Genomic DNA, 14882 nt, shown 5'->3' on the forward strand with positions numbered 1-14882 from the left:
GTCACACAAAGAACTGAGCAGAGCTTCTCCAAGGACACTTCAATTTTAGAATGTTAACTCTGGAGACAGATTAAGCTGTGAGTCAGAAGAGAGAGCAGAAATATGCCACTTTCAGAAGTTAAAGATCAATGTAAAGTCTGATGACTATTAAGCATGTAATATACAACCAAAGAATATACTCTGTAAAAGAATTATAAACTATTTACAAATAAAAAGAAACATACTAGAACAAGTTAAAATTTCTTTGTTGGGGCAGAGGACATAAAATAATGGTTATACAAAAGACTTGAGGCTCTGAGGTGACAGGATCAACCCCCGGCACCATCATAAACCAGAGCTGAGGAGTGCTCTGGTGGTCTCTCTCTTTATGTTTATCTCTCTGTATCCCTCTCATTAAAATAAATATTTTTAATATTTCTGTTAAAATGGAAATACCTTATAATCCAGCAACACCACTCCTAAGCGTATGTCCAAAGGGCACAAAAACACTAATTTGAAAAGATATGTGCTCCTCTATACTAAATAGCTGCACTATTCATAATAGCCAAAAATGGAAGCAATTAAATGCCTACCCCCAATAACAGATGACTGATTAAAGAAGTTATGGAAGGGGCCAAGTGGTGGTGCACCTGGTTAAGAGCACACACCACAGTGAGCAAGGACCGGGGTTCAAGCCCCTGACCCCCATCTGGTGGTCTCTCTCTCTCGCTCTCTCTCTCTCTCTCTCTCTCCTCCTTTCTCAATTTCTCTGTCTCTACCCAACAGTAAATAAAATAAAATTAAAATTATGACATATATATTCAATGGAATACTACTCTACAATTTTATTTTTTTTAGATTTTATTTATTTATTAATGAGAAAGATATAGGAGGAGAGAGGGAAAGAATCAGATATCATTCTGGTACAGGTGCTGCCGGGGACTGAACTTGGGACCTCATGCTTGAGAGTCTAGTGCCTTAGCCACTGCACCACCTCCCAGACCACATACTACTCTGCAATTTTAAAAGATAAGATTGTATTGTTTGGACAAAATGGATAGAATGGGAGGTGATTATACTAACAGCTGAAAGATAACTACCAAATGATTTTGCTTTTCTGTAGAATATGCATATACTAAAGCAAATGACTGAACAATATGGTAGTCAAACTGCCTGTTAGACTTTATGAGGGCAGGAAGGGTTGGGGGTCACAGAACTCTGATGATGTGTGCAATGATTTACACATTCTATCTAAGGGTATGAAACCACAACCTTGAAATCTTTTAATTTTGTAAACCACTGTAAAATCAATTATAATAAAAAATGAGTAGTAAAGAAATACTGTATCCAAACTAAAAAAAAAATTTGTTACTTATTCTTTATGTTCCTTATTAAAATAATCTCTCATGAAACTATCATGCATTTATTTTTATTTTAAAGCTTTAAGCTATTTGGCTACCTAGAACATAAAATCTTAAATTATTTAGACATTTACTAATATGACTGAGTGTGAAATGTGAGGCTATTTTAAAACAGTTTACATTCTTGTAGCTAATTATAAATGACAAAATTAGGTCTACATTCAATCTTCAATCTAGAAAAGAAAACAATGCAACAGGAAAATATCTGGGATAGCAAAATCACTATGTGAGCATTTAAAATTAGTAAGCTTCAAAGAAGTTAATAGAATTTTGAACAATCCTACTTGCACTCTTGAAAATCAAAGTTTTATTCTGAAAGTAGGGACAATATATAGAGCTACTGCTTCCAAGAACATTCAGATACCAGAAGAAAGTTGCTAAGTACAGTACTGATTTGACAAGAGATTGGTCTTATTTGTATTCCCAGCACCATTACTTCCTCTATTAACACAATCAAAATGAAACATATCAAGTGCAAGACTATTTATTTTTGGTTGATTTTCACAGGAGATCCTTTGATGTTGAGTTTGTCCACAAAAGCATTTGATCTTCTTCCCCTTTCGATGGCTGGCATTTGATGAGGTTTCTCCCTGAGGAATATACATATAAATTTTAATAGTCAACAATGAGTAAATACAAAACACAAAGATGGTAAAATCGCTGTAGAGAGAGTTTTATCTCACAGGTTCATTAGCTTTGAAAATATAAGGCAGACTGATTACACACTGAAGAGAGCAAGAGCAGCTTTCCTAAGTCAGATTTAACTGTTTGCAACTTAACCTCTGCTGCCCAACGTGATAGCCACTAGTCTGATCATTTATATATCAATTTAAAAATGTTTATATTTAATTTCTCAGTTGAAGAAGTCCACATTTTAAGTGTAAGTCAATGGTCATATGTAGTTCATTGTGACTGAACAGAACATCAGCATTTACTGAGGAAAAATCATTTCAGAAAGTTCTATTTCCAGTGCTAGTTCAGAGAAAGTGTCACTGTGTAGATCAAGGAATCTGCAGGTTTGTTAAAGGGCATAATTTCTCTAACAGGGACCTGCCTTTCATATTCAAATTTAGCATTCAAGTTTTTACTAGTAAACTTTTCATAGTGAGACAAGTAATGAGACAGAGTTGAAAGCAGCATGGGAGCAATTTTCATGATTCTATAGGAAGCTTTGGGATTCTAGATTCCTAAACAAGCAGTTAAAAAGAAATAGTGCTAGCATGTAGAATTCTGCATGAAGTTTCTGATTTACTTGATGCCCATTTGTCCACCGCTGGTTCTGTGAAGCCTTCCAACTTCGGCAGCCATCCTCCACTTTTATAGCCTAGAACAAATTTCTGTTTTAAAGCCTGGTAAGGTCTCTCTCTCTCTCTCATGCAATTATTGATAGGAGTTAGGTATTGTTTTCAATTTTTCCCCCAAAGAAACAAATTAAGTTATAATTTTTATATAAATATTAAGCATAGAGATGCCTATACTCTTTGTAGTTTCGGCACATTAATTTTTCTAAAGATGGCTATTCCAAAAGGTAACTCCAAAAGAGGATTTTTTATTATTCTTTCAAAATATCTAGCATATAATGCCTACTATCAACTGTATCTACATACCATTGTATAGTATATAAGTGCCTAAAATTTTATTTACCATTAAATGATTTTCACTTGTTTGGGAAGTTTTCCTAAGTCTTTCAAATACAGTGCCTTTTCTCTTATCATATCTATAGACACAAATATCTTTATAAGAAGTGTATGACTTTTTTTTTAATTGTCTCTAGAGTTATCGCTGCCTGTACAACAAATCCACTGTTTCATCTTTTCTTCTTCCTTCCTTCCTTTTTTGCTCGCTTTCTTTTACTTGACAGGACAGAGGGAAATTGAAAGTATATATAGAGAAGCAGAGAAAATAGACACCTGTTTAACTGCTTATGAAACATACCCCCTGTAGGTGGGGACTAGGGGCTTGAACCCAGATCCTTAAGCATGTTAACATGTGCACTCAATCAGTGTACCACTGGCCCTAAATATATGGTATTTTTAAATGTACAGATTAAAATGACTTACAAGGATTAATTCCATTAGGATATCTCACCTTTACTTAGGAAAACTTTTAAATATATTTGTTAATATCCAAAGCTTCACTCTGGTACATAGTGTCACAGCTCAAACTGAAGACCTCATGCTTTAAAGTTCAGTGCTCTAGCCACCTCTCAGGCTGCTATGTAAGATTTTTGACATCCACCTTCTAAATCAGGGGTGGGGACTTTTTTCTGCCAAGTGTCATTTGGGTATTTGTAACATATTTCATGGACCATACAAAATTATCAACGAAAAAAATTAACACTTAATGTTGTTATAAAAAAAAAGTTTCTAGATTTATGGCATTTCAAGCCTCACCTCTGATCACCTTGGCAGAGTCAGACCAAGTGATTACTCAGGCTTACCTCCCACAGGCCAAACATACCCACCCTATTCTATAGCATAGCTTGCTTAGGAGCTATACACCATCTTAAAATATTAATGGCTTTTTAATACAAATTTAAATCTGTGTGGAATACTGATATTATTTAAGACCACTACATCTTTAATAAAAAGTATTGCTGATATAAACAACTTGGCTGTTAAATTTCCTGATACAAAGGTAAACTTACATGTTTTATTCTAATTCTTTTCTTTAAAAAACACAATTGCATTTTATAAGTATTTTACCTTCTTTTAAGTTCTCGGGATCCTAACTTCTCATGACCCACACTTCTCAGTCTGGTGTTTTCTAGATTGCGAGACTGTCCCCCTGGTCTGTATTTCAAAACCTCATTTTGCCACTCATCATCAAAAGCATGAGCATCACCTGCATTAAATATCCAAATAAAATTGATAATCATTATATCAGCTGCCACCAGTTACTTGTTTGCTCCCCACATGATTCTACTGGCACTGGGTTTCCATAACCTTAACCTCAGGATACATACTGGCAGAAATTGCTTCAAATATAACGGCAATATCTTGTCTTCTTATTCCTACTGATAATTTGATAAGGAGGTTCCTGGATCTAGTTATCTATAACTAGGTGAGTTATCTGGATATAACTAGTTATCTATGTATTTAACTAGTTATTGATAACTCGGTCCATGAATCTCCTGAAATATCATGTTATCTTACCCAGTGGGTATTTTGACCAATTATACTGACTTGTACTCTTGTCCTGAGTTATCGCATCCCATAGTAATGATGATGTCCTTCTGTACTGGAAACACCTCCTGTCATTAGCACTTCCTATTCACGTCACCATTTTCGTATTAACTTGACCTCACAACTTCCTGTTGTCAATTTCCTAAGACAGGTTGCCCATATTGGCTGTCAACTTGTGCTACAAAGTAGATGATCTAACTTCATAATAACAAAAATAAGTAAATGATAAAGTTTGTTCTTTCAGACTGCTCTTATATAGTTTCATAAGATTTCCCTCAACATGTTAGCTGTGAAGTACTCCAGATATACAGAAAATATGACAAAATTGTAATAATTAAAGTGTTTTCTAGCCTCCAAATCATTGCAGAAAAAACTTATCAAACTTCCACCTTAGAGATTTTTTTCTAAAATAATTTAATCCCATTTGATAAAATGTTATTTAAAAATGTCTTCTGAATGTAACAGATACATGCCCCCCCAACCCAACTAAAAGTCTTTTTTTTCTATTTATTTTTTATTAGTGATTTACAAGATTATGAGATTGTTGGAGTATAATTCTTTATTTTATCTTATTTTATTTACCAGAGCACTGCTCAGCTCTGGTTTATGTTGGTGCTGGGAATTTAACCTGGGGCTTTGGAGCCTCAGGGATGAGTCTCTCTGCATAATCACTTACATACACCCCCACCAACAGTGGCATAATTCTACACTACTTCTACCACCAAAGTTCTATGCCTGCAGGAGATAAACTTAACTTTAAAAACCTACAGATGGGCTGAGGAGACAGTTTAATGGTTATGTAAAATGACTCTAATGCCTGTATCTCTGAGATCCCAGGTTCAATCCCCAGTAGCAACTCAAATTAGAGCTAAGCAGTACTCTGGTAAAAACAAACAAAAAATTATATTAAAAAACTATATGAAAATAGGATCCTGGGAGGGCTTAGTGGACTGAAAATGTTATATTTGAAAGACAAATGTCTACTTAACACATCTTATCTACATAAAAGCCTACATACCCAACAATACAAGATAATTAAACAGTATGGTTTATTCATGATTAAACTTAAAAAATTAGAATTAAAGATACACACACACACACACACACATGCATCATAGAGGGGCCTGGTGGTGACATACCTAGTTAAGTGCACCCATTAACATACACAAGGACTGAGGTTCAAGCCCCGCGCTCCCACCTGTAAGGGAAGCTTCACGAGCAGTACTATAGGTGTTTATCTTCCCTTCGCCTATAAATTTCTCTGTCCTGTAAAATTTTTAAATATATATATTTATATATATATATATATATATATTTTTTTTTTTTTTTTGGGACAGAGACGGTGAGGAGATTGAGAGGGGGAGAAACAGACCTACAATACTGCTTCACTACTCATGAAGCTTCCCCACTGCAGGTAGGGACTGGAGGATGGAACCCAAGTTCTTGTGAAATATAATGTATGCACTCAATGAGGTGCACCACCACCTGGCCCCGTCCTATCAAATATTTAAAAAAGAAAAAAACATCACATGGCACTGCTCATATAGCAAATATATAGAGTAAAATATTAATTTGAATATTTCTTGATACAAACATAAAATTATCTTTATGTTTTTCAAGTATACTTTTCTGTGATAATCAGGGGGAAAAATTTGCTCTTATCATTGCCAGGCCTTCACTGCTGAGTCAAGTTTTCCAGATCGAGGAAGGAAGGGAGAGAGGTCACAGCACCACAACATTCCTCAGTGCCACACTATCCCCGTGTGTACTGGGGGCTTGAACCTGGGTCACACTGAATGCAAAGCAAGCGACCCTCCCAGGTGCACTATCTGGACGCCTTCTAGAAAAAAATATTTTAAAACTCATTTTGCTTTCTGACAGTCTTACTAAATATTCTCCTTTCAAGTATAAAACAAAAAAAAATGGCATGTAACATTATCGAAAGTCACTATAATAACAAATCTACTATGAATAATGAAAACTATTCATAACTACCTTAGCAATTTTATGAAATGTTTTCACAAAAATCTAAAGTTCTACAAGCGGAGCTGCTACTTTACTTTAAGATAAAGAATGCTATTTTCTAGAACTCACTTTCGTTCATATTGATGAACTCTTGATTGACCTCCTCATCTCCAGTCTTGTTGTTTTTTGACTTTTTAATGACATGAGCTCGGTCACGGAGATGATGACCAACAGCCAGTTTTTCGAGTCCACTGTCAGAGTCTCTCATTGCTCTCCTAGTTTCCTTTATCTATAAATATAAACAAAGTTTAAAGGTACTGTTATTACTTAAATATATATGAAGTATGGATAAGATTTTTAAATTCCACAAGGCAAGTGGCAAAGGTAACATCATTTAGATCCACGGTTCTAAAAACAAGGGTACATGGTTCCACTACCAACTAGCACTACAATTGCAAAGTAAAATAGTAATCTAGTATTTCCTGGGCTGTTTAAAAAGTGAAATGTAGCAACAGGATCACCTGAGAATGCAGCAAGGGAAGACTAGGGTCGTCGTCACTCCAGGAACCCACCAAGCCATAGGTGAGTGCAAATTGGCTTATGGACACAGGGACTTAAGGAGAGGTTTCTGGGGCTAAAAGTCTGTATCTACTTGGGAGCAGCTGGCAGCTGGTACCAGTCTGGCAGTCTGCCAGTTGAAACACCACCTCCAGTCTGAGGTGTTTTTTTTTTTTTTTTTTTTTAAGATTTTATTAATGAGAAAGATAGGAAGAGAGAGAAAGAACCAGACATCACTCTGGCACATGTGCTGCCAGAGATCGAACTCGGGATCTCGTGCTTGAGAGTCCAAAGCTTTACCACTGCGCCACCTCCCGGACCACCAGTCTGAGTTTTTTAAAGATTTTATTTATTAATGAGAAAGATAGGAGGTGAGAGAGAGAACCAGATATCACTCTGGTACATGTGCTGCCGGGGATTGAACTCGGGAGCTCACGGTTGAGAATCCAGTGCTTTATCCATTGTGCCACCTTCCGGACCACACCAGTCAAAGTCTTATCAACAAAAAGACTGCTGAAGGGAAGAGAACTTAAGTCTCACCAATTTACAACTGTGGGTCTCCACTGCTGTTGGCCCTCAAGGGCTGGAAAAGCAGCAAGGAGCCTATACTGACATGGAGGTAAGGGAGAAAGTCTACACTCCCAGTGGTCAGGAGGTGTGGCTATATAGTAGGAGGCTCTTCACATCGTTCCTGTGATAACTTAGGAAAAAGGGTGACTAACTCCCTCAGAAATCAGGATTTATTCAGAGGCACAGGGCCACAGAGCACATACTAAGCAGAACTTGGACTGGAGTTAGTGTATCGCACCAAAGTAATAGACTCTGAAGTGAGGGGGAGGGTTCAGGTCCTGGAACAGGATGGCAGAGGAGGACCTAGTGGTGGTTGTATTGTTATGTGGAAATGTTAGGCACGTACAAACTATTGTATTTTACTGTTGACTGTAAACCACTAATCCTCCAATAGAAAAAAAAAGTAAAACAGTGATAGGAGAGGTGACACAGTAGTACAGCACAAGACTTACCTTGGTTCTCTATCATTTTTTAAAAATGTAATTTAAAAATGAAAATGTATAGGACAAATAGAACCAAATACAAATTAACCTTTATCAAAATTGTAATTAAACAGTAAAACAAAGAATAGTTATATAAAGCAATGCTTTTGTCTGCGGTCATACCACCTGATATCATCAAAAACAGTTCTTTCAATATAGTCCTTGAAAATGTAGATAGGTGTTTTATTTTAGCTTTCATACAAAGAAAGCAATTAATTATCCAGTGGTCATGTGGCTGGACTTGATCTTATGGCACTTGCCTACCAGCTCTATGGGTTGTTAGAATATTTACGATAGCTACAGACTATCAACATGGTTTGCTATGGGACATCTACATTTATGTTTAAATTTAAGATGTCACTTTTAGTAGATTAAATGTTTCAGATAAATTAGTTTTATTGTAGCAGTGCCATCATTAAAGGGAAATTTTATTTGTAATAACTAAGAAATAAACCATTCACTTCCACTAAACAGGTGAACCTATTTGTTTTTTTAAATCATTGCTGTGGTTATTATTGTTGTTGTTGTTACTGATGTCACTGTTGTTGGATAGGACAGAGAGAAATGGAGAGAGGCGAGGAGATAGAGAGGGGGAGAGAAAGACGGATACCTGCAGACCTGCTTCACTGCCCGTGAAGCGACCCCCTGCAGGTGGGGAGCTGGGGTCTCAAACCTGGATCCTTACACTAGTCGTTGTGCTTTGTACCATGTGCACTTAACCCGCTGCACTCCTGCCCAACCCCCCCCCTTTTTAAAAATTGGATACAGAAAGAAATTGAGAGTAGAGAAGACATAGAAAGACAGAGAGACACCTGCAGTCCTGCTTCACCACTCATGAAGTCCCCCTACAGGTGGGGACTAGGGAATTGAACCCAGGTCCTTTTGCACTGTAATGTGAGTGCTTAACCAGGTACACTACCATCTGGCCCATTTATTTATTTATTTCTGTAAGTGCTTACTGGGAATTCTTGTATCATAGGATATAGCAGTCATCAACTTCAATCAATGTGACAGTAAATTTGCAGTATGTTTTTAGTAGGAGATGAAATACATACTTCCCACAATCAAAAGAGCATTTCTAGGCCTTTTACATGAAGAGATATGTATAAAGATGAAGAAGTGAAACATAAGAACACCTACATATCAACAGGAAAGTAGATATACTGCCTTATAAGTTATTATTTCCCTAATAAAACAATAAAGAGAATCATCTATAATAAAAATGTACTTCTCCCATCCAAGAAGATTTATATATACCTATGTTCATAGCAGCACAATTTGTAATAGCCAAAGCCTAGAAGCCTAGAAGCAACCCAGGTGTTCAACAACAGATGAGTGGCTGAGTTAAGCTGTGGTCTATATACACAATAGAATCTACTCAGCTATTAAAAATGGTGAATTCACCTTCTTTACCCCATCTTGGATGGAGCTTGAAGAAATCATGTTAAGATAAGTCAGAAACAAAAGGATGAGTATGGGATGATCTCACTCATAGACAGAAGTTGAAAAACAAGATCGGAAGGGAAAACGCCAAGGAGAACTTGGACTGGAGTTGGTGTATTGCACCAAAGTAAAAGACTTTGGGGTAGGTGGGGGGCTAGAGTTCAGGTCCTGGAATATGATGGTAGAGAAGGACCTAGTAGGGGTTGAATTTTTATGTGGAAAACTGGGAAATATTATGCATGTACAATCTATTGTATTTTTGTCAACTGTAAATAATTAATCCCCCAATAAAGAAATTATAAAAAATAAAAAATGCAAATTAAAAAATAACATCTCCTGGCTCAGGGATTAATTTTTACCAGAGCACTGGTCAGCTCTAGCTTATGGTTGTGCTGGGGACTGAACCTGGAACCTCAGAGCTTCAGGCATGAAAAGTGTCTTTGCATAACCATTATGTTATCTCCCCCACATTGTTATTATTATTACTATTATAGGCTTAATTATTTATTGAGGATGGGAGAGAGAAAGAGAACTAGAGTTTCACTCTGGCACATTTGGTACTAGGATCAAACCTGGGACCTCATGCTTGAGAATCCAGTGCTTTATCCACTGCACTACCTCCAGGACCACCAACTTAAATCCTCCTCTACCATCATGTGCAGATTCCCTAATACTCGCTTACACCTCTCCCCAACCCCATCATCCATGGCCTTGCTGCAGCAGGCCATGCCTCATCCAAGTTTCATTCTGTGTTTGCCTTTCTTTCCTTCTTAAGATCGACCTAAAAGTGAGATCTTCTGGTATGCATCATCAAAACATAAAGATACCCTATCGGATGAGAGATCTTTACATGCCATACATTAGACAAAGGGCTAATAACCAAAATACATATGGAACTCACAAAATTAAACAGCAAAAAAATTCAACCCCATTAAAAAATAAGGAGAAGACATAAATAGACTCTTCACCAGAGAAGATATCTAGAAGGCCAAAAGACATAAGAAAAAATGCTGAGTCACTGATTATTAGGAAAGTGCAAATAAACACAACATAAGATACCACTTCATACCTGTGAGAATAATTAGCTTTAATGCTTTTCACAGTGACATGTATCTTCTGTGTTTCCTGAACCAGATAAAATTTTAATAATTAAAACTTAACATAGGCAATCTATCATTATACAACTTTACAGACCTCCAAGAATACTGAGAAAATACTTACTCCTCCTGGAGCCCTACGGGTTTGAGTTGAGGCCTGAAAAACCTTTGGTGGTTCATCTCCTACTTTGGAATAAGTCATAACAGAGGAAGAACTAAATGAATGTCCATTTGGGTCCACTGAAAGGTTACCCTAGAGAAAAACGTAAGTTGTAACCATAGTAGTTATAGGTCAGCTAGATACAAGGATATTAAAATGTTTGTATGCTGTATTCAAAGGACACACACCTGGAAAGGTTGTTCCTTTCGTTCAATTAATAAATTGCAATTCCCAATAAATAATTAATTTGGAGAGTCTTGAGAACCAACAATTTGTAGCCTAGATATAAATATAAATACTGTGATCTGAAGCCTATGCTACTTTCATAATCACTGGCTGATCTTTGTGTACAATTTTTCCAATGTCCAGTCAATTATCCGTAATTTGAGAAGTTTTACATGTTCTATGGGTACTAGATTGCTATATTATTAAAATAATACAGGTTTGAATTAGATATTCAGATCAATCCTTACATCCCAAACTAAAAGACTAAAATTATATGGGTCCTCTGACCAAATGAAGTAATTATCTTGATGTTATACATGATTACAGAGAGATACGGTTATTAGTACTAGCTGATAAGTACAAGTCTAGTACCTAAACATTATTCCTGAAATTTCTATACTGAGATTTTCCTTTTCAGATGAAAACAAATTAGTTCAAATAGACAGGCTATAAAGAATGAAAGTATCTTAAGTAAAGCCATCTACTGGCTAAGTGCTAGACTCACAAGCACAAGGTCCCAAGTTTAATGTCTGGCATTGAATGTGCCAGAGTGATGCTCTGGTTCTCTCTCTCTCTCTCTCTCTCTCATTAATAAGTGAATCTTAAAAAATATCTAAATCCATTGTGTGGAATTGTACCCCTCTTATCCAATGGTCTTGTCAGTATTTTTCCATTTTATAAATAAAAATAAAAACAGTATCTAAATCTGAGGGGCCAGGTGGTGGCGCACCTGGTTGAATGTACATGTTACAAGTGATCAAGCCCCAGATCCCCATCTGTAAGGGGAAAGCTTTGTGAGGTATGAAGCAGGGCTGCAGGTATCTCTGTATCTCTCCCTCTCTATCTCCCCCTTCCCTCTCAATTTCTGGCTGTTTCTATCCAGTAAATAAATATAATAAAAATGTTTTAAAAAATTAAGATAAACGAGTGCCGGGCAGTGGTGCAGTGGGTATGCCACATGGTGTGAAGCATAAGGACCAGCCCAGCGTAAGGATTCTGGTTAGAGCCCTCAAGTCTCCAGCTGCAAGGGAGGGTCACTTCATGGGTGGTGAAGCAAGTCTGCAGGTGTCTTGTCTTTCTCACCCCTTTCTATCTTCCCTTCCTCTCTCAATTCCTCTCTGTCCTACCAAACAACAATGACAGCAATAACAACAATAATAACAGCAACAACAATAAACAAGGGCAACAAAAAGGGGGAAAAATAGCCTCCAGGTGCAGTAGATTCATACTGCAGGCAGAGAGCTTCAGCGATAACCCTGGAGGCAAAAAAATAAAAGAAAAAGAAAAGAAAAAATCTAAATCCACATAAAATATTTGTAATAGATACTCAGCAGAGACATGTTTTTGGGGTTGAATTTTCTTAAAGTTACTGCTATCATTCAAACTTTTAGGTTATGAAGTCAATTTGGTGGGTTGTGAACAGGATTTTTAAAACAGGAAATAAAAGGTATCAACACTATGAATAGTATGATCACTTTTTTTCATGACATATTTTCAGGTATATTTATAAAGTATGTAAATGGGGGTCATGATCTAAGAATATATTTTCTTGTCTTGTTTTTTTTTCTTACCACCCGAGTTAGCACTGGGGCTCAGTACCCACATGATGAATCCACTGTTCCCAGTGGCCATTTTACCCATTTCTTCTTTGTTTTGTTGTTGTTTTGGTTTTTGATAGGACAGAGACACACTAGCAGCACTTGCTTCACTGCTCATGAAGATTTCCCCTCCAGGTGGGAAGCTGGGTTTACTGGGCCTGAAGCTCAGTTCTTGTGCATGGTGATCTATTTATTAGCTCAACCAGGTACACCACCACCCTACCGGTAAGATATATTTTTCATCTACTATGACCTATGGTTAAAAAAGTTTGAATGTCACTATAATACATGGTACCAATAATACTTGTTCCGTCCATTTTTTAGTACTTACAAAGTTTCTTTGTAATTCCTGCATACTGTTTCTCATATTTAGCATCATTCGATCCATTGCGTGAAAAGGGCTGACATCTGCACGCTAGAGGACATTAGGAATTACATTGACAACAGTAAGTACAACACAAAAGAAAACTAACCTTCCCAAACAGTTGAAAAACATTTTACCCTGATTTATACAATAGAATCTCATGCTGTTATTCATCAGGCAAAGATAATTTAAGGACTATTCAATGAAAATTATTTTATAAAGAAATAAATCAAAACATGCACAAAATCCCAAAAGGTTAGTATATATATAATTAGGGGGTTATAATATTGTAAATATATGCATATATATGTGTATATATACAGACATGCATCAACATTGATATACATACATATATTACTTACCAAATTTCTCAAAACAATTTCGTTAATGTTTAAATACTGAATGAAATTTTCTAAGTTGGGACAGCTCCAGACAGAGGATAATCTTTGAATTTTTCTTTATTCCCTCTCACTATGCTACCATATGGCTCAGAGAGGCTGCTTCTGAACCAACCAGCCCTCCATCACTGTAGGATCCACATAACAGACACCTACACTAAGATGTCTTAATTTTGTGCCTTATACTGAAGGTTCAATGTAGAATACCAGTTAAGCATGAGAGATGTTCTTTTACAAAAACAAGAATTCTTCTACAATAGCAACGTTTCAGTAAAGAGCAATTTGGACTCTTGGGGGGGGACACACAGGTGTGCCTATGTAAGCACACCCTGGAAATATCGGGGCTTGGAAGATAGCATAATGGTTTATACAACAGACTTTGATGCCTGACATTCAGAAGTCTCAGGTTCAATCTCCAGCACCACAATAAGGCAGGCTGGACAATGCTCTAATTATAATAGTAATAAATAATTAAAATCTTGCATATATGAGGCTTGGATTTTATTCCATGCACATCCCCCTAAACAATAAATTATTGCTAAAAAAGTCACATATTTGATGGTGGAGGATCTTGTCTCAATACTGACTGTTGCTGACTGATGAGGATGGTGGTTGCTGTAGACTGTGGTAACTATGACAATTTTTTATGCCATATCATAGCATTTTATTCACAACTTTTTAAAATATTTATTTCCTTTTGTTGCCCGTGTTGTTTTATTGTTGTAGTTATTGGTGTTGTTGCTGTTGGAAAGGACAGAGAGAAATGGAGAGAGGAGGGGAAGACAGAGAGGGGGAGAGAAAGACAGACACCTGCAGACCTGCTTCACCACTGCGCTACTACCCAACTCCCTAGTCACAGCTTCTTAAAAAATCCTCAAGCCCTGTCCCTAACTTTATCAACTATGATTATTTTTTTATCATCATTTTTGCCTCCAGGGTTGTCACTAGGGCTTACTGACTGCACTATGAACCCACTGCTCCTGAAGGCCATTTTCCCATTTTTGTTACCCATGTTGTTGTTGTTATTATTGCTGTTGTGGTTGTTGGATAGGACAGAGAGAAATCGAGAGAGGAGACGAAGACAGAGAAGGGGAGAGAAAGATAGCCACCTGCAGACCTGCTTCACTGCTTGTGAAGTGACCCCCCCCTGCAGGTTGGGAGCCAGGGGCTCGAACCAAGATCCATTCACCGGTCCTTGCACTTCATGTCATGTGCACTTAACCCTCCATGTGCACTCAGTCTGCTGCGCTACCACCCGGACCCCATTTTTTTAATATTTTATTTTATTTTAGAATAAATATAGAGAAACTGAGAAAGAGGAGGTGATGCAAAGATAGAGAGGGAGAGAGAGAGAGAGAGAGAGAAAGACCCCTGCTGTACTACTTCACTACTTGGAAAGCTTTGGCCCTTGCTGGTTGGAGCCAAGAACTGGAACCT

General features: G+C 37.0%; 1 protein-coding gene across 6 annotated transcripts in view; it reads right to left on the bottom strand.

Moving 5' to 3' along the window:
• Positions 1-1684: 1684 nt before the first annotated feature.
• MLF1 (myeloid leukemia factor 1) overlaps positions 1685-14882 on the bottom strand; it is a 30354-nt gene continuing 17156 nt past the window's right edge. For 4 of the 6 annotated variants that reach the window (XM_007521059.3, XM_060197592.1, XM_060197594.1 and 1 more), the window contains 5 exons: positions 13015-13098; positions 10825-10953; positions 6680-6839; positions 4106-4244; positions 1685-1990 (listed from right to left, as the gene is read on the bottom strand). In XM_007521059.3, the coding sequence (XP_007521121.1) occupies positions 1885-1990; positions 4106-4244; positions 6680-6839; positions 10825-10953; positions 13015-13098 (618 nt within the window). In that variant the 3' untranslated portion in view covers positions 1685-1884. Of the gene's footprint in view, positions 1991-2652; positions 2725-4105; positions 4245-6679; positions 6840-10824; positions 10954-13014; positions 13099-14882 lie in introns of all 6 variants that reach the window. The other 2 variants (XR_009551555.1, XM_060197595.1) reach the window with 2 other exon arrangements.

Source organism: Erinaceus europaeus, chromosome 9, assembly GCF_950295315.1.
Source record: "Erinaceus europaeus chromosome 9, mEriEur2.1, whole genome shotgun sequence".
NCBI classification, from domain to species: domain Eukaryota; kingdom Metazoa; phylum Chordata; class Mammalia; order Eulipotyphla; family Erinaceidae; genus Erinaceus; species Erinaceus europaeus.